At 38.7% G+C, this 20,498-nt stretch overlaps 3 protein-coding genes across 3 annotated transcripts; all 3 read left to right on the forward strand.

Annotated features, from left to right (window-relative positions):
* Nucleotides 1-99: 99 nt before the first annotated feature.
* LOC135475664 (homeobox protein Mix.1-like) lies at nucleotides 100-5,504 on the forward strand. The gene is made up of 4 exons (XM_064755595.1): nucleotides 100-339; nucleotides 557-746; nucleotides 3,975-4,059; nucleotides 5,243-5,504. The coding sequence occupies exons 1-4, from the start codon at nucleotides 100-102 to the stop codon at nucleotides 5,502-5,504; spliced, it is 777 nt and encodes a 258-aa protein (XP_064611665.1).
* A 1,476-nt stretch (nucleotides 5,505-6,980) lies between these two features.
* LOC135475665 (retina and anterior neural fold homeobox protein 2-like) lies at nucleotides 6,981-7,813 on the forward strand. The gene is made up of 2 exons (XM_064755596.1): nucleotides 6,981-7,307; nucleotides 7,418-7,813. Exons 1-2 carry the CDS (start codon nucleotides 6,981-6,983, stop codon nucleotides 7,811-7,813), a joined length of 723 nt encoding a protein of 240 aa, XP_064611666.1.
* A 2,253-nt stretch (nucleotides 7,814-10,066) lies between these two features.
* LOC135475898 (carboxypeptidase B-like) lies at nucleotides 10,067-19,440 on the forward strand. Its single transcript, XM_064755848.1, has 10 exons — nucleotides 10,067-10,194; nucleotides 12,691-12,775; nucleotides 13,358-13,585; nucleotides 14,252-14,353; nucleotides 14,778-14,885; nucleotides 15,633-15,743; nucleotides 16,317-16,401; nucleotides 16,876-17,078; nucleotides 18,854-18,938; nucleotides 19,253-19,440. Exons 1-10 carry the CDS (start codon nucleotides 10,121-10,123, stop codon nucleotides 19,438-19,440), a joined length of 1,269 nt encoding a protein of 422 aa, XP_064611918.1. The 5' UTR covers nucleotides 10,067-10,120.
* Nucleotides 19,441-20,498: the final 1,058 nt, after the last annotated feature.

The following is a 20,498-nucleotide window of genomic DNA, read 5'->3' on the forward strand; positions in this document are numbered from 1 at the left end:
ATCCAAATCGTACTTATAATGTAAGCAGCAAACATGTGAGACATACCAGACCTCAGATATTCTGCTAGCTGTCATCGAAAGCTCTAAACTGGAGAAATAATGGATATTGTGTCTGCAGCTCGCATCCTGTATTACCGGAATACTAACACACAGCAGCGATATGCAAACAGAAGGACATCTCCAGAAACTCCAGCCGTGCCAAGGTTGTACACTCGAACACTTTTACGGCAACAGGAATTAGAGATCCTAAAACTTGTGTTTGCGGCATGTCATTACCCAGATAAGGTGGTTGTTGAGAGTCTTTCGCAACAACTGAATGTCCCTACGTCTCGTATACAGGTACTATTTATATTAATCTAGATATATTATGTTAATTACCGACAAAATTATGGGGGTGAAAACAATTACCTTTGCAATTTTGTCTGCGAAAATACGATAGACGCCATTATATTAATCAAAGGTTCCTTCGCAATTTATTTTGTAGTCAATTCCAGGGGACGGGGCGTACAAAATTATTTCACATTTGACTAAACTTGTATCTTGTTTGCTTTTGCAGGCATGGTTTATTAAACGGAGAGCAGCTCGTCGACGCAAGGAAATATCTTACATTGGAAGCAGAAACAACGTGGCCATAGAAAATTTGGAACGACCAGCCCCTGTTGTAGAGTCACACCAGAGACAAGCAAACACCGATACTAAGGGACAAGACATGATGATAATGGCCACTCAAGGAATACAAGACCCCGGTCAGCTTTCGGAGCCCTATTCCAGATTGCCAATGACTCCCTTCTATCCAATCTACTCCCGTGGTTTTCCCACTCCTCCGACAATGACTATGGCTGGACACTCTGTACACTGGCTCCCCATGCAATACCCACACCAGCCCCAGTCAGGTTACAATGCCATTTCCTGCTCGACTCCAGACATATATTCTATGGAAAGACGTTAATCATTAGTGTTTTTGTGTGCAAAGAGTGTGCGAAGAAATGTAATGACAGGCCTGATAATAAGGCTACTCTTGTTCCTGTTGGAACCATAATAAATATCTTGGTGTATGGATTGAAGTTATTTATTTTTGTTATTCTTCATCCGCCGTGGTGACATTATAACAAACATTATGTCGCTACACGTATTTTCAGGATTACACAAGGATGACACAATTCGGGTTTTACGGTAAAAGCGATATCCGCCATGTAGTAGTGATTATTCAAGACGAGAGGCCGATATAATAAATACATTTTCCTAGTTTAAAAGTGTAATTTACCCCATAAAAGTTTTCTTTGAGCAATACTGTGAATTAGATACACTCATTTTATCACAAGCATAGTCTAGCGCTTATTGGGTGGTGCATGACAATTTTTGTCAATGTCAATGGTACTAATAAACAAATAGGACAATAACACAAAAATCTGATCAATAAAGATGCAATATTTTGCAAAGTATAGACCTACAAATGAATCATTGGAAAGGATCCGTTGCGACTAGATAGGAAATCGTCCCACTAAACGTACTATAGGTATAAATATATGAATGAATGAATGATTATGGCTTTACGCCACATCGGCAATTTTTCAGCCATATCGTGGCGAATAAATATATGACATTTGCATTATGCGATTGCTTAACTGGTAGAATGCATGTTTTGTCTGCTTATACGTGGTGCGTACATGATTTAGTTGTTCAAGTTTAGTTGTGTACATGATCTAGACATTTGTATAAATAAACTTTTTTGCCTGTAACACATTTGCATAGCATGTTTGATCATACGAAACATTGGTTTGGTACATATTCTGCTTCGTATGTTTGCTTATATTAATGTGTTCATAGGGTTGTCTACACGAGACATTTTCAAGCCTGGCATGTATATTTGAGCCACCTACTTGTTATGTATACTGATATGACGTGATTGGTTGGTTTGCATAATGAAACATCAACAGGTTTGTTGCATTTGTTTCCTTGGTTTCTTTATGAGACATTAGCATGGCGCGTTTGTCTATGAGAGACATTTGGGTAAATGTTGATAAACGATAAGACGTGTGTTTGGTTTGTTTGTCTAATTGAGCTTTTTACATGGTAGATGTGTTTTATGGGGCATTTACATAATAGGTCTGTTTATGTGGGCAATTGTATAGTAGCTTTGTTTAATTCAAACATTTGAATTTTATGAGACACTTGTATGTTAGGTTATGAGACGTTTCCGTACTATCTTTGTTTATATTTGTTATCTGAATAAAAGCTTGAAAATGTCAGACAAAAGTCACAAATGATGTTGACTAAGGCCGTCGGGATTTTTATATGGTAGCTGAATTTGGTAAATGTTGCATTGTAGATTTGGTTGTGTTAGACATTTGAATTCAAGAATTGTTTATGTGAGACACTTACATGTTAGCTTATCGTCTTTGTTTATAAACTGACGGCCAAAAGAAACTTTACAAAGAGTTCAAATCAATTTATTTTGCCAAAGCAAAAAACAGGGTGACTGGAGTTTAACATATTGAAAAGACCAATGACTTCAGATATTGAAAGTCTTGAGGAAGAACTGACAAAGCAGCCCTCAAATCATTCTACAAGTGAACAAACAGAGCAGGGGTAGAAAATAGCCATTACATCTTTGTTAACCATGGGCAGAGTAAAAAAAAGTTGATTATTTTTAAAATCAGATTATTTTCAAAACAAATCAATATCGCGTGCAGCGACCCCTTGCTTCAATGCTTCCAAAAACTCTCTAACGCATAGAAAAAGTCAGTCGTCTGATGACGTGGGATTCAATAGACAGTTTTTGTTGGTTGGCCGCAAGGTGTGGCCGTTGTCTTACTCGACGACCCATGATATCCCAAAGGTGTTCTATGGGGGACATATCTGGGGAACGTGCTGGTCACGGCAAGACGTTGACGTCGTTGGCTTCCAGGAAGTTCTGCACAACTCGAGCTGTATGGGGTCTGGCGTTGTCATACTGGTACAGGACACCACGCAAAACAACAGGACGTAGGATTTCACCCAAATAACGTTGAGCTGTTAGGTTCCCGTAGATGATGACCAGTGGTGTCCGTTCCTCTCCACAAATCCCACCCCACACCATCACGCTGCCGCCACCAAATGGTACCACCTCCTCGACGCATGATGCAGCCGTTCGTTCGCCTCTTCGACGGTAAACTCACTGTCCGCCATCGGCTCGAAAAAAGGCAGAAGCGGCTTTCATCCGTGAAAGCAACTCGTTGCTAATCACGTCGCTGCCAACGGCGTACCATTCGAGCCCATTGCAACCTCTGGTGACGATGTCCGACAACTGACCTCTGAATGGTGGATAGGCCCTAATTCCGTGAGCCATAAGTCTCCTGGGCACGGTCTGCCGACTGACCCGGTGACCTAAGGCATTGATTGACGATGACGTCACTGTCAGGACACGGTTCCTCAGGTGTAAGAAGCACAGGTATTCGTCTTCTCTGGGCGTATTTAGCCTAGGCCTGCCTGTTCTTGGCCTGTCCGATCACTGCCCTGTCTGTCTGTGACGTTGCATTAAGTTTGACATAGTTACACGAGAGCAGTGTAATGTGGGCATGGGTGGCTCCTATGGATACCATACCCATGGCCCTCTCGCGTGGTTCTGGAGTCAATCCAGGCATTACTTTGGTCGCTATAAGTCAGTGTGCAAGTCCGGCACACTGTGTGTAACGTTTTTATACACTTATTACATGTGCAGTTGCGACCATTAATGGATCACGTGATTCTTCAACTTTTTTCGTTGTCTCCAAAAAAGTTCGTGTGGGTGTATATGACGCTTGTCGCACATGGGAATATGCTTCAAACAATGTTTACCTACAATAATTTGCTGAAAAGGCTGGTTAAATTTAACTCACGCAGTCGTAAAGCTTCTTTTGGCCGTCATTTTCTTTGGTATCTGCATAAAAGCTTGAAAATGTCAGACAAAATCATAAATGATGTTGACTAAGACTGTGGGAATTTTTATATGGTAGCTGATAGTGTCCATCTAGACCTTGACCAGCTTTATTACAATGGTGACCTCCACGGGGTCGCGGAAGAGGCCGGAGGTGCTAAACGGTATTATCTGGGTATATCTAATATAATATAAAGACAAATATAATATCACAGCATACTCCCACTGATAACTAAATAACAGAAAATCTGGTGTCATGGGCAGCTGCCTACGGATTATCGGATTACTGTAATCCACCTCTGGAACCGCGTTTTTTACTGACATGTGTGAAAGACACCATCAAAGATACGAAGGTCTTGGAAGACACTGTCAATGATTTGGCTATGTAAAGAATTGTTCTCAAAAATCTAAAAAAAAAAGCATTGATGGGTGGAGTTACAGAAAGATAAAAATGGTGGATAATAGATATATGGCTTGTTTAAGTATTACATAGAGTGTTCTATGTTTTTCATTGGAGCTTTTTGTAGTATCATGTTTATGATTTACTGTTGCTCTCTCTTTGCTTTATCTGGATTAGTTAACATGAAACATTTTTCTAAGAAAACAAATTCTAGAAAAACATTGCCTCGACCTAATTTTTTACATTTGGTGTAAATGCTAAACCAAAGAGCCATGCACCCTTTAATCACAGTCAAAATTTGTCAAAAGCCACGGCTACAAAATTGAAGCATATAATCCAGCGACAGTCGAATGTTTAGATCAGCCTCAGTGGTGCTTAGATTTATTTCCATTTGTTTCAGAATTGAGCATGAATCAAGTTGTACAACAATCCTATTGTAATTTTGTAAACATTTAATAGGGATCATAAATCACCAGCACAACTCCTCTGTAGGTTACGACCTGAACCAGGAATACCCAGCCGTGCATCTGCAGCTAGGATACTGAAACAGGGTTACTGGAGTTCCTTGTAAATGATATAGCAGGCCTGCTATATCAACAGTTCAAACGGTGATTCTCTTTTACTATGTCCATTTTCCGAGAAAACTGAATTCATCACTTGGTACTTCATTGCGGAAGTGCACAACTTTCATCTGCCTAGACTACTATGCGGAAAACACCTTCGACGTTAGAAAGCTAGAGTAAACGTGACGTCACCTTGCTCTCGAAATGGTGATGTGCTGAAGCTGTGTCAATGCGAAGCTTCACTAATCTTTTACTGGGTTGAAAAAAAATGCAAGTAATTATTTAATTCCGGTTTAAGGGACTTTCAATGGTAGTCTTTCAATGAACATAAACGTTAGTCATGTGCTGTGTTTCACTTTACCTTAAGTATTTTTATTTTTGCAGGCATGGTTATCAACAGAAGAACAGCTCATCTTCGAAAAGAAAAATCAACGCAGTCATGGGAAATTTAGCACAAACAACCCTTGTAATGCCACCCCTGAGACAAAGAAACACAGATGCGGAAGGACAAGATATGGTGCTAATGTCCACTCATATGGAATATGGGGATTTGGACATTCCCAATGTGTTGACGCAGTCCATGTTGATTTCCCTGTATGCTAATAAGAGAAACACCGTTATATGTGTCATATGGCGAACTGGGTAGGCATCATGTACGCTTGGTGATCAAAAGAAGAATTATTTCATTTGGGGTAGAATAATATATGGTTTAAATCAGGGTAAACTGCCTTCCTAATACCATTATACAAGGCTCTATTTTTTGATTATATGAGTAATTTCTATAATCATAAATGAATAGATAAATGAGATTAAATTCATCTGTGGAGAAACTGGTATGGTTTTCATTTTGATTACCCAAATTTTAGATCCCTAGATGGCCTAAAAAATTCAAGAAATTTTAACAGGCCAATTTCTTCAGACTCATAGGGAATCTACATTAGCATCACCTAAAGGCATATTTTATCGACAAATTAAAAAGAAATTGCAACTAGAACATTACATATACGTTTTATCTGACCCTCTGCGGATAGCTTATACAAAATTTCGAATGTCATACCACGAATTACCTGTTAAAACCGGTAGATTTTAAACATTCCTAACAATGATGGATTTTGTACTCTCCATTGCCCTGTTTTAAAAGTTGTTCACCCCGGGATATTATATACGTTATCCGGCAATGTAAAAATTAAGTGGGTTGATGTGTAAATTTATCCATTTCATTACCACTTATTTTTTTCATGCTGTACATACGTATGTACACTTCTGTTTTCTATGTAGCGGCCTGCTGTATATTTCTCTGACTTTACCTTTACATACGTTTATTCATTGGTTTAAATGTATTGAGAGGATGATCTGTACTACCTGCATCGTCTGTGGTAACTCATTCTTGGTCACGTGTGAAACTTCTATCTTCATATGCCACATGTATGTGTCCCGAGAGTAAATAAAGTTTAAGCCTAAGCCTTTCGTGACACCCAAGGATTCTCCCTGGTTATTTACCACGGAGTTACACAGCATATTTAAACTAATACTTTATTTGAAACAGACATAATACCATAACAATGATTACTATTTATTTGAGGTTAAATATTTCGCTTTTTTTCTTTGCAATGGATTTCCTCATGCTTAACCAATCCAGACAAAGCACAGGCAGAGCATCACCAAACCATAAACATGACACCACAAACAGTTTCATCGAAAAAGAATACACTATATAATACTTAAACAAATCGTTTATCTCTTATCCACTATATTTGTCTTTCTATAACTAAACCAGTGAATGTTCCTTAGATCTTTGAGAGCAGTTGTTTACGTCGCCAAGCCATCGAGAGTGTCTTCCAAGACTTTCCTGTCTTTGAGAGTGTCCTTTACACATACCACCAGAAAAAAACGCGGTTCCAGAGGCGGATTACAGTAATCCGATAATCCGTAGGCAGAAAAAACACCGCCCACTACACCCGAGTCCTTGTTATTTAGCTATCAGCGGGAGACTCTGCACAAAGCACCAATAAGAAATCTGTTTGCTGACCGCATACTATTTAAATCTAACTCAAGCCGTAAATGACAGTATTACCATTTCCTTCCAGAAGACACACCTTGAAAACTCCAATTATTAAACAAGATGGATATGCCACAGGCCGCTCCCCTCTCTTACTACCAGTGCGAGATCTCGGCCAGACATCGCCTTCCAGTTGTCCATCCTTTACCATTACGGTTCATACCTCAGCCTAATCCTTACATAATTGGCGCAACACATTTCTTCCCATTCTCCTACCCATTACGAACTGTATCTGGACCTCATGTGGAACCTAAGTCCCACACTCGAGTGCGATTCACCGCCGAACAGTTGGAGATTCTAGAACAGCAGTTCGAGGAGAACCATTACCCAGGTAGAGTGGACCGGGAGTATCTCTCACAACAACTCTGCCTTACCGAGGCCAATGTCCGGGTAAGAACGCTTAATGCATTGGGGCTGGTGTCTGTTCTATTAAGAATGTCTCATTAAAGTTTATCAATCATTTTATCTGTTTTCTCATCGTTCGTATTGTATTTTTCCAGGTGTGGTTTCAGAACCGGAGAGCCCGTCTTCGACGAAGTAATAAATGTTCTGACCTTCGGGTTACCGGACAAAACATCAAGAAACAATCTTCTCCTTTGGTGATGCCCACCCCACTGACACAAAGTCCTGAGCGCAAATGCCAGCTTGACCTGAATGTCGTAAGTCCATCTCATTTAGCACGTCCACCTGTTCCCTTTTCCCCGTTGTTTTCACCCGGATGCAGTCCTAGTTTTAGTCGAATGTTCAAATTCCCCCCGACATCTGATTTGGATAGAACTTCTGCTCACTGCTATTCTGCTGCGGCTTTCCCAGACAAAGGAATCGATGATGGCCGATGTACAACCTACGCCTCTTCCCATTCTGTGTCTGACATGAAGACCATGGAGTCAAGATAGAGAGAAGCGACCGGAACACAAGTCTGCCACGTGTTACTAATCAGAGTTTCCAGACTCTGGGAAGTGCTATCATAATTTATCGGTATGTTATTTATACATGGAAATATGTGAGTGTGGTTTGAAATACAACTTACTTGAATAAATTCCAACATGAGCTGTATAAGCTAAATTATCTCAGATGTGTGTTATTATCAATAACCTCACCTTGTATTGTTCTCATTTAAAAACACTAATACAATGGAATAAAATGAGTGAGAATTTAGAAATAGCTAGAGGTAAATATACAGGGATTACGTAAAAGGACTCATTGTTGAATGTGGTAAAATGTTCATGATTAACCTGATCCTGAAATTAAATCTGAAGGTTGCTTGTAAAGCAATATGCAATTGCATTTATATAGTTACCTAGCAGATGTGTCTTGCGAATTGAAAAAAGTTATCTCCAAGTGATTTGGATAATCATGATCAGTTTAAAGCATTGGTCATACTTGTGTGTCGTAGATCTTAATTTGTATGTGTGGACCAGCTTCAAGATGTATGTATGGAGTCCTGGTAAGTTAACTCTGCGGCAATACAATAGACTGGGTAACGGGACCAAGGCATGTACCAGCAGTGTCTAAACAACTGCGGAAGCAACCGATTGGTACAAAATGACATCAGCAAATAAACATTTATGAGTTTTGTTGGGATTTGTTCTTATCATCTCTCGCCATATACATATACTATGTACAAGTAAGTACATGTATATAAGATAAATCCAAGTTAAATCTAAGTTAAACTGAATGACGATAATATTTATGGCGACAAAATATTTTCCGTTTTTTTTTTTTACTTTATACTTTTATTTTTTACATGTAAAATAAGGTTCATTTTGACACATGTCCAGGTAAACGCAAAGTGCGCATAGTTTTACTCATGACAGAAACCGTTCCAAACTCTTTTTTTGTATCGAAGACTGACGAAGAGAAAAATACATGTAGGATGCACAAAAAAAACAGGCAATATGGTAGCAACAAACAGGAAACATCAACTGTATTTGTGTGTAAAAATGTACTTTATTTATTGACATTTTTATTTTATTCTCGTTTAACGTTATACCCATGCATTTTTATGCTCTCGTCGCCATTAGGTGGAGCGTATTATCTTATAACCATTTTGTCCTTCTGTCCGTCCGTATCCGTGTATCTCCAAGTATATATCTCCAATTATTTTCCATGTGCAGTTTTAATTTTTGTTTTATACATAGGTACTGATTTGATGATAAGTCGCGACTCACATATGTCCATTTCCTCGGTTGTCATGGTAACCAGGTCGCCATTTTCCCTATATATACTTTATAAATAGATATGATATCATGTCCAGGCAACAACTCTAACTGTCTTCCACACAGAGGTTTAATTTTTGGTAGATACATAGATTCACAGATGGCGATATGTTGTCGCTAACACGTGTCCATTTCTGTGGTCGTCATGGCAAACAGATTGCTATTTACCTGATATCTACTATATAGTCAGACCTGGAATACTTTTCCAGGCCACAACTTGTTTTCCATATTCAATTTTTATTCTTGGTGGATACTTAGTTATACAGAGGTGACGATGTGTGGGGACTCACATTTATCCATTTTCAACGTTATAATGGTAATCACTTTGCCACATGCCCTACATGTGTCATATAAATAGGTATGGCTTCACTGGCAAAGACATATGGCAACTTAGATGTTATCATGTCTGTGATTATCGGGGGAACCTGGTAGACAGTTTTCCTATCTGCAGCGTGTAAATTTAATAGGTCTGACTCCGATTTTATCATTGCATATGTAGATTGGATTTTTTATGCATACATGCATATGGAGGTGACGATGTATATTTGGATTTCCGTGGCTGTAATCTTTGTGATTCATTTCGAAGCTCTTTTTAAGTAGCGGAATTGAACTTTTACCAGCTTGAAACGGATATCGTTTGATTTGTACATACAGGTCAATAGGCGACTCGTGGCCGTAATGTTGACATGGGGGTGGGGAGGTAGGCGCGACTCGTGCTCGTGATATTGACATGCAGGCGAGGAAGTATTCAGGACATATGAGATACATGCACTCATGGATAAGTAAAGGCACGTGGCATGACTCTGCATATAACACTTGTCTTGAGACATTCATCACGTGCAAGTATCATAAACAAGCAGTGATAACAGTTGAGTTATAGGGTAGGGTTGTCTATAGTAAATGAAGAAAATTGTGATACACACAATCTAAACCGCATTCTTCAGTTGGGCCACTGCTTCAACAGCATAACGTCTGAGTGGCAGTATGGCACTCTCTATTATCACACCTTTACTACTGTTGCTGGGCGTTGTGTATGGACAGCGGGAAAGATATAAGGGGTAAGTGTCGAATCTTAGACAGGTTAACAACTTAGCCACAACTTTTGTCTCATTGCATTCAAATGAATTAAAATACTTGTTTCAGCATTATCATGAACACTTGTTTTCGTAAGTGTTCTAACAGGAAATCTTAAGTTTTCACGTACGCGTCATTTCCAAAGACAGATTTAATTGTTCTGTTTGGCATAATCTATGCGTGGAAACAGACATTCGTATAACAATCGTCAGTCAATATGGACGTTCCCGGCCAATAATCACAAGACCAATTCCCAAAACGACTTTTAACACAAACTACCAAGGATCTAAGAAAGTACGAAAATAGGACAGAGCCATGCCAACAGAAGCAGCCACCAGTTTTCAGTGTTGTTAGAAAGACGCAATGTATGTTTGAGGCGAATGGGTGAAATCCGTATGCAAATATATCCGACGTAGCGGTCTAATTCAACACGATGAATACAACCAATAGTGCGGTACAATTTGCACCCATTGGGATACCTATACACTGTTGATGTATGGTTTCCCCCGAATTTCACATAGATATTATTAATAACAAATTCAAGCAACTCAACATCGAAATATCCCATGAACGGTAACCTTTGTATGTAGTGGAACAAAAGAAGGCTTTGTTTCCTTTGACGTTTACCTAGCAGTGACCCGTTTTATTGAACATCGATACAGTTAGGGATGAAATTTTATCTGTTTAATCTGTGAGAGGAATAGTAGTAGTAGTAGTATATATATATACATATATATATATATATATATATATATATATATATATATATATATATATATATATATATATATATATATATATATATATTGATATAGATATAGATATAGATATAGATATATACATAGAAAATAACAGAAAAATGATATAGAACACAGTTATCACAGAAAAAGATGTAAAAAAATCTATAAAGTTTTGAAAGCCGAGAAGATGAAGTTCAGCATTGTGGATATGGCACTAACGGACAATTCACTCCGGGTAGCCATGTTGTAGAAGCCGTTATGGACTTGGCCAATCACTAGCGCTGAAAACGCCTTGTGATAATTGACCGTCACGTCAGACATATTAGCTCTCGATTGTCAGAGTGATTTCTTATAGTGGGTAGTGTTGCGACACAAACTGTATTATAAAGAGATGGCTTGTTCGAAATACACGACAGTTTAGCTGCACAAAAAAGTAACCAAAACCAGCAGATTTTATTTTACAACAATTTATTAGGTTTAACAAAAACAGATAACACGACTTTACAAATACTAAAGTACTTAAGTTTAACAAGAAAGGATAGCAGTATCTATACAAATACTACTTACATGTACAACGGTGTCAAGTCCAAACGGACGCATATATTCCACAATGCTTAAAAATTGCACAGAGGCAATATTCATAAGAGGGAAAATCTACAGTATAACTGAGTGTATGAAGAAATATACACAAAATTCCACAGACAGGGTCCATGCACTAATAAGCACTGTGTACACAAGAGCACAAATTAAATATACAAGTTCAGACTGAACAAGTGCTCGGTGGAGATATGATATAACAAAGCCAGAGGCTATAAAGACACCAAAATTCAGCACAAAAGGCCTACTAAAGTAACACACATCGAAAGCATCCAAAACTCTCAATAATTCTCCTTTCTTTTCTTTTGACCTGCTTTCATAGGTCTAATACAGACTGGTGGAATTTTCAAGAATAAGAAAATTCTTGAACACTTATTGTTAACAAACAGGCCCCAAACTGAGCGTATTCTGGAACATTCTAAGGCAGAGGCAGACAGCAGGCCCTGAACTCAGCATATGTAAACAGTGGCAAGCTAAATTTAGAGGCTAACGGCAGTCGTTCACATAACAATAGACAGACATCAATGCAATAAATTGGATTCTGCGGTTAGTTTAAGTGTTAAACTGATGCATTTTGAATTACACATGTATGAACAGAGAACTGAGAAATGCTGCCCGTGTCACAATGCGTAGGTGTTGCCTGAATTTTTGTCCTTGCCCAACCGTACTTTTTCTAAAATGACTCTACTTCTTGTTGTCCCTTCGTTATGGGAGTAGGTACAAGTCTGGTGGTGCAGCTTCTTTATCCCGCACAATACAGATTAACACGGATTAACGCGAATGCAAATTTTTTCTCTCGATTGAGGAGATTATCTCTTTTAATTTATGGTTGCGAATTTATGTATATAATCTGTCCATAACATTGTCTTCAGCAAACAACGAAAACAACAGGTAAACACTTTCACTACAAGTGTACGGCTAATGCACGATACTGATCAGTACCATTCTGTACTACACGGCAGCCGTATCGTGTAGTAGCTGTGCGGAGGCTGCCTACCGAAAGGTTATTGGCTACACTGTGTCGTATATATCCACTGGCATGGAACAGTAGCGACCCTAACGGTAAGTCATCATATGCATCAGGGAAGCTAAAGTACAGCATGCTTTGTTGAGTACTTTATGTTTACCCTCATTTTTATACAGGCACCAAGTATGGCGATTAACTCCGAAATCTCTGACACAACTTGAATATCTGGACAATCTTAGACAAAAATCGCACACTAAAGAGGTATGTGAAATTCTACACATAGTGTCTATTATTTATTTATTTATTTATTTAATGATTTTGGTCCGAGTGTTTAGCGCTCTAGAACAGCACAATGACCCAAAAACATCTCACCAATGCCATCACTGTTAATTTAAGTGCAACTTATGCTGGCTTCCTCTTCGATTGTACATGGGAAGGTTTGTCAGAAGCAGCCTGCGGATGGTCGTGGGTTTCCCCCAATCTCCTCTCACCATGTTTCTTGGTGTTCAAGTTGGGTTCAAGGAAACCTAACGTTGAAGTCAATCGTTAGGTTTTTGGTCATCGGAATATCTTCTTCCCAAGCTTACGTTATCATTGTGCACCTGTACTTACATGTAACTTTTTGAGCAATGGAGTTCATTTATATCAGACGACGCAACTTGTTTCGTGGTGTCACTATATTACTATTGGTTTGATATGAAGTTACAATTTAAATATGCACCCATAATCAGGGCTGCAGTTCACTTAAATGATCCCTTACCATTTTTTTTCACTTAGGTCAAAATGGGATTAAATATGACTGCCACAAGAAAATCTGCATGCTTACCTTCTGATCACAATTAGGTAGACTTCTGGAAGGACCCGTCGTCAGTTGGAAGACCTGTTGTACTGAGAGTTCCATCTAAAAGACGGAATGAGATTTACATCGAACTCGGACTTCAAGGATTTGTTCCCGAAGTTACCATCAAGGACCTGCAACAAAACATCGACGAAGAAGAGTCCCTGTATACACAAAATTCCTTTGCTGATTTAAAGGACTTTGACTACAGCAAATATCACCCACTATCTGAGGTAAGTCACTACATGTATGTGGTAAATTATCTTGTTTGTATAATTTATGCATCATTCTTTGTGCCTTTGCGACAATAAGATGTCCCTATCACCTCTATGATAACTATTAGCAAAATTGCATACTTTAACCGAAAAGAACAAGTTATCACATTACCAAATATGACTAAAAAACTAGTTATTTCGATAGGTTTTTTAAAATCCTTAAAAGAAAAACTTAAAAGATTAAAAAGTACAGACCAGAGTCTGCCTAAATTCCAGGCGTAACTACTGCAGACAGTGCCATACCATTTAGAATATACTAAGGCAATATTCGGCTGCGGCTTAAATAAAAAAACTACAAAATGGAAAGTAAAAACTAGAGCAGCGACGACGGTACATTTATGACGGTTGGTTGATGACCATAATTAACAAGCCTCTTGTTAAATTACCTGTTAAGGTTTTAGTCATGTAAATGTATAGATAGCAGCAACAAATACTACCCCTGACACCACGACTGACGCAGAATTAGGTAAATAATTATGCAGTTTATGTCAATAGGAACTTGGATAATAACTTGAATAGGATAATGTAGATGTCACTGGTTTAGAATTACTCATGTGCTGCGAAGTTTTCACTTTTACTAAACAATGACATCTTATTGATTTAACAAAGCTTACTCTATTTCAGGTGAACGCGTGGATGGAACAGATCGCTGCAAAATACCCAGAACGTGTAACACTGTTTAACATCTCCAGCTCTTACGAAGGCAGGACCATTAGAGCTATGAAGGTGAGTTCTTCTACTGCAGTGGCCGATTTGTTGCAGCGTCCTCCTCGCTTGCGGGTTACCGGGAAAGTGTAAAGAACAAGAAAAAAAAAACACACATTACACGCATTATTAGAGAGTGTAATCTCCTGCGCGCACCTACCCATGTTACCATTTGTCTACATATACTGGCAAGATTGTGAGCTGCTTACCGAAGACAAAAAATAGCATGTGTTAGCAAGGCAGCGGTTTGCTGCGTGGCACAGAATGACTGCATGGGTTTGCTTCACCACAGATTGCTAATGGAGATCTCGTCCATTCAGCGGAGAGAACTTTCCCTTTGTTTTCACTATTGATTCGAAATCAGACTCATACTTGTATGTGGATGTATCTGTGGTGAACGTATGTTCACGAGACACAAATGTTAACGAGTTTGTTTGGTGGTCAGATTGTAGGCAAAGCCACTGGTTCTAAAAAACCTGGTTTCTTTTTTGACGGAGGAATCCACGCACGGGAATGGATATCGCCAGCCACGGTTATCTACATGGCAGCCCAGGTAAGATCACACTCGCCTGGTACAACTGGCCTTAATACTGAACAAGTGTTTAACCCTCTTTTCAGACATGTTCCCCAGCATAAATAAGTATGTACAATGTGAAGCTTCGGTTTCGCATTTTATGACGCATGCTGCCTGTAACAGTTAGACAGGTTTGTCATTTTTGTGTACTGCTACGTCATCACTTTGTGAGATTTCTGTGACGTATTCGCAACGGACATCAGCCACCATACACGTCAGTACAGATACGAAAATATATGAGGTAGTTTTACATTATATTCTGCTATGAATAGTGAGGAAACTATTCTTTTACCTCTGTTTCCATGAATACATTTGAGCCAGTTTGTTAATAAAAATGAATAATAAAACATAAATTCTGAAAATCAAAACAGGCACCCGGAGCCTATTAGGACGGAAACAAGTCCAACGGTAACAGTTATCGTACCTCACTTCGCATCTATATCCGTGTAAGAAGACCTGCAAAACTATTCTGTTTTCTTTTGTTCTTTGTTTGTTTGTTTTTTTTTTGTCAAGCATACGGTTTGATTTTTGATGAGGTATAGATTTATCACCTTCTGCGCACATTCGTTGAGAAATATGATCGACACTGTGATGGGTAACGGGGAAAATAAACTAAAAGAGCCTTCATCTTTCTCGACCTCTAAGTAGAAAATGTCGAACAGAGAGGGGATTAACCTTAAGAATTTCTTAAAACTGTAGTGTTGCATTTTTGACCCACATTTTCAGCTGATTGAGCAGTATGGGAAGAATCGCAGCATAACAGAAGTCGTCGACGCACTGGACTGGTTCATACTTCCGGTCTTCAACGTGGACGGTTATAACTACACGTGGACAACGGTAGGTCGTTTTGCTATCCTTTCAGTTGTGACGCGTATTAAACAGTTTAGCTCGATATGTGCACAAATGATTGACGAAGCGTTTAATAAAATTACTTTTGTAAGGTGTGATATTGCTCATTTGTTTAAATTTTGTGTTCATTCCAAAACTGTCGTAAACATTTAGAATCTAAACTAATACAAAATATTAAAGACTATATCATAGAAATTGAACCCAGAGCATAGTGTGGCATCGTTAGTTGACAAATGGTCAATTGTGTTACCGACGAAATGCGGCCTCTTGTCAATTTATTCAACCTATTTACGTATATGCCTAAAAGGTAGACGCCCCTTAGCATCATGGTTTAAGCAGAATTAGGTAAAAAATGTAATGATGTTGACTGCGTTTATTAGACCTCACTGGTCTAAAATTACCTGAACTAGCCTCACAGTCAAAGTGACTTTCAAGTATATATGTAGTATTGGTTTGTACTGGCCGCTCCATTCCTAAGAATGAAGTGCTTCACTACAAGGCAAACATGATTTGTTCTATTCATTAAAAGTGATTTTTGCTGGCATTCATTTTATGTTGCAGAACAGAATGTGGCGGAAAACTCGGTCAAAACATTTCAATTGTTATGGAGTTGATCCGAACAGGAACTGGGACTGGGAATGGTGCAGTAAGTAACCTTGTAATTTACCATAAATAATGAGCATTATTTCGCTTTGTCATTATTTCAAATGTACAAAAACTTGAAAGAAGAATAACAGAAATGCTAACAAAAACAGCACAAGACAAATTTGGTATACCTCCATTTGTCACCGGACTCGGATTATTAGTTAAGCAAAATCGTCTCAGAATCTCAGAGCTGTCCCACAAGCATGGATCTACTGGGAGTTCCATTACATCGATTCCGCTCATTAGTAGAACAGGAAATGGTACGAATCCTTACACTAGTTCTACGATAAGAACATAATCTTACGAAACTCTAAAATCGTCACAAGCATTGTTTGGCACCTCAAATTGGTACACCTGTCCTTAAAGGCTGGTTGGATACAGTCATCTATTTTATTTTAGAAAACTCAAAATTGAAATTATATCCTAACAGATTCCAAAGTATGAATTAAAAAACAATGCATCATTTCACTTACAGAGCAAGGTGCTAGTAAAGACCCTTGTTCCGACTCCTACTGTGGTCCCAGTCCATTCTCCGAATCCGAAGTGAAGGGCGTGGCTGATTTCTTGAACGCCGTACCAGGAAGGTTCAGGGCGTACATAGACTTCCACAGTTTCTCTCAGTTATGGATGACACCATGGGGCTACACAAAAGATCTTCCCCCAGACTTTCCTCTACAGGTAAAGTTACAATCGATTTCTTTTAACTTTATGCCCACATTCAGCTCTCTGTAACATACTCATTATCAAGAATGCCTCAGTGACACGTAACACGACAAGCTCTACAGGTGTTAGACGTCAATGGCATCGCAAGGAAAATGGAGTTAGAATACTTTTAATTCATAACGTTAAACTCCCACAAGCATGTTTTTGACATCCAGATCTCACTGCTCCATCCAGACGTCATAATTATTAAAAACAAACGAGGGCATGCTTGATAATGGGCAGTGTCGAGTATGTTTTGACACCAGTTACCTCAACTGTGACCCACTCTAGTACATACCCTGTTTCTGACAGTTCCACATGTGAAATAGAGAAATATAACATTTTATCATTTTATCAAGTTATTTTGTCTCTTATAGCTACATGATCTCATGGCAATATGTCAGTAATTTGAATTTAGGAAATTTTGTTTTGATTTGAGAAAGTCGCATAGACTTTGTTACTGCGTGCAGTTAATTGTAATTGCAGCTTTTGTAAAACAAATGTATCTCCACTCCTTTTATTATTATTAAAAAAAGTATATAAGCAGGACTTTATTTACATTGACATGGACGTCCAACATATCGGCGTGTAGAGCTTAAGGTGTTACTGATGACAGGCAATAAGGTAGCGAGGATGAGTTAATTACGGATAGCTGAATGTAAGCAACAATGTAAAAGAAACATACTGTGAACATCAAGATACCGATGGATGGCTTCAGCGCGATATTATCAGATTATATTAGCCCATCATTAGGCCTGTGATTGAATTGGCAAACAAAATGAATGGTGATACTAACGCAGCCTGTGTATCTCCAAATATGCCTCTTCTTGATCACATCTGAATCGCATAATTTGAGGTGAATATCATTTGACTATGAAGACTATAGCATAGAGAGAAAAATCCAAGCGTCACATCTGAATGGCATAGTTTGAGGTAAATATCCTTTGACTATGAAGACTAGCATAGAGAGAAAAATCAAAGCGTCACATCTGAATCGCATAATTTGAGATGAATATCCTTTGACTATGAAGACTAGCATAGAGAGAAAAATCAAAGCGTCACATCTGAATCGCATGATTTGAGGTGAATATCCTTTGACTATGAAGACTACAGCATGGAGAGAAATATCAAAGCGCCACATCTGAATCGCATAATTTGAGGTAAATATCCTTTGACTATAAAGACTATAGGATAGAGAGAAAAATCAAAGTGTCACATCTGAATCGCATAATTTGAGGTGGATATCCCTTGACTATGAAGACTAGCACAGAGAGAAAAAATCGAGAGTCGTGTACAGTGTGATAGCTGGCAAATGTTCATATGTAACCGGTGAATTACGGCCTCTTGTCAGTTAACTTCCGTTGAGGTTTTATTCTAACTGTTCAAGAAAGTGGTCACACGTAACCGGTGAAATACGGCATCTTGTTAGTTCACTTCGGTTAATATTTTATTCTAACTGTTGAAGCAAATGCTCACACGTAACAGGTGAAATACGGCCTCTTGTTAGTTCACTTGGTGTTAATATTTTATTCTACCTGTCGAAGCAAATGCTCACACGTAACAGGTGAAATACGGCATCTTGTTAGTTCACTTGGGTTAGGGTTATATTCTAACTGTGACAGGCGTACTATCGGTTCGGGGCATTTCGCACATTAGAGACCTCATATATTTATGATATCTGTATAAATATGTGGTCTCGACTTATTGGTTTTCTTGCTAAATTTACGAAGGACCGTACTTTCCTGTTTCAGAACGCATGCTCAGCGGCTGCTGTCGATGCCTTAACAGCTGTGCACGGGACCAAGTACAAGTATGGGACTCTCGCCAGAGTCATCTGTGAGTATATACTACATTATGGTTTAAATAGCCAACAGACAATGACATATGTGTTAATCACATATTGACACGTTTAACACATTCTACACGTTCTAGGTCACCAAGTCCTGAACCTTGCGTTTTTATCAGGTACCTCATAATAAAGTCACTTATTTGGTTCTGAAACATTTTCTTTACAAATACAGAATATGTTACAACTTAACTGATTGTTAATTGAGAAACAGGTTAGGTCTACATTTGTATTCTTGTGGAGAGAGTGAAATGCTGAATATGCATGTAGAATTTATTATACATGTATAAATGATACTTTGTAGATATATCCAGTGGGAGTAGCGCTGATTGGACGTACGGTGCCGCGAAAATTAAGTATTCCACAGGAGTGGAGCTTAGGGATACTGGAAAGTACGGCTTCCTCCTACCGGCCGACCAGATCATTCCGTCAGGAGAGGAAACTTTGCAAGGATTACTAGCCATGGCGAAATTTATAGTGAATAACCCGTAAAAAGTTACGTGAATTGATTCAGTTGCAATAGTACTCCGAGCATTGTTATAATTTTTGTGTTGAAATAAAGTAATTGTGTTCAGTGCTGTGCCCTATGGCTTTGCGTTACAAAATTGTAATTGCTTCAAAACGACACGGCACATACGACGTGTCATTTCGTTGGATTTGATTTATTTATTTATTTGATTGGTGTTTTACGCCGTACTCAAGAATATTTCACTTATACGACGGCGGCCACCATTATGATGGGAGGAAACCGGGCATAGCCACGACCATCCGCAGGTTTCTGGCAGACCTTCCCACTTACTCGTTGGAATTAATTAGTCGCATAAAAATAGTTTGAGAAATACTATTTCGTATAACCGCCTTCACAAGCTGCGATTTGTCGATTTCTACAAATCGTATTTCATAGCCATCTTTCTAATTTTATTGTGTTACGCGCCGGTCAGTCAGTAACTAATGGTACAGTGTTGATGATTTACCCCAAAAGGCTTTTCTCCACCCATAAAAACTGATAGTATAAGTAAAGAAATTCTTGAGCATGGCGTTAAATAAGGATTAGGGAAAAAAACAAAAACAAGCCAGTATTCAGCTGCTGCACATCATTCAGGCAGCGCTGTCAGCACATCACAAGTTTTGTAATGGGTCGGTATATGAATGCACGGCGTACACATATAGGTACAGACTAACTTCCACCGAGATGTGAGTTGATAGATTGATCCAGAAGATACTATGTCAGAGATCAAAGCTTATCCTTTGTAGGTGGACTACATGTGAGCGTATGAGGTCAGGTGATTTACATGAACAAGTTTCCAATAATTCACCCACATATAGCAGCATGTGTCTATAGTCTTCCAGCGAGCTGTATATATATGGTCACTACTCATATTTTCACCCATTGTCAGTAGAACGAAGGATAAGTGGGATTTAAACGGCTATCACCGGTTATTGTAAAGGGTACGGGTTGAGTCATATTATCAACGTTAAGGTACAAATATATGGGAAGGAGATATACCTGCTGATTACTTCCTTCATATTTGTATTCATCCATTCATTCA

This window comes from Liolophura sinensis, chromosome 9, assembly GCF_032854445.1.
Source record: "Liolophura sinensis isolate JHLJ2023 chromosome 9, CUHK_Ljap_v2, whole genome shotgun sequence".
In the NCBI taxonomy this organism is placed as follows: Eukaryota; Metazoa; Mollusca; class Polyplacophora; order Chitonida; family Chitonidae; genus Liolophura; species Liolophura sinensis.

Excerpts from the sequence above, each read along its gene's own strand:
- LOC135475898 (XM_064755848.1), top strand. The coding sequence starts at position 10,121 with ATGGCACTCTCTATTATCACACCTTTACTACTGTTGCTGGGCGTTGTG. Across the intron at positions 12,776-13,357 it reads AAAAATCGCACACTAAAGAG|GTAGACTTCTGGAAGGACCC; the intron begins GTATGTGAAATT and ends GATCACAATTAG. Across the intron at positions 14,354-14,777 it reads GGACCATTAGAGCTATGAAG|ATTGTAGGCAAAGCCACTGG; the intron begins GTGAGTTCTTCT and ends TTTGGTGGTCAG.
- LOC135475664 (XM_064755595.1), top strand. The coding sequence starts at position 100 with ATGGATATTGTGTCTGCAGCTCGCATCCTGTATTACCGGAATACTAAC. Across the intron at positions 747-3,974 it reads TCAAGGAATACAAGACCCCG|CTGATAGTGTCCATCTAGAC; the intron begins GTCAGCTTTCGG and ends TTTATATGGTAG. Across the intron at positions 4,060-5,242 it reads GAGGCCGGAGGTGCTAAACG|GCATGGTTATCAACAGAAGA; the intron begins GTATTATCTGGG and ends TTATTTTTGCAG.
- LOC135475665 (XM_064755596.1), top strand. The coding sequence starts at position 6,981 with ATGGATATGCCACAGGCCGCTCCCCTCTCTTACTACCAGTGCGAGATC. Across the intron at positions 7,308-7,417 it reads TTACCGAGGCCAATGTCCGG|GTGTGGTTTCAGAACCGGAG; the intron begins GTAAGAACGCTT and ends GTATTTTTCCAG.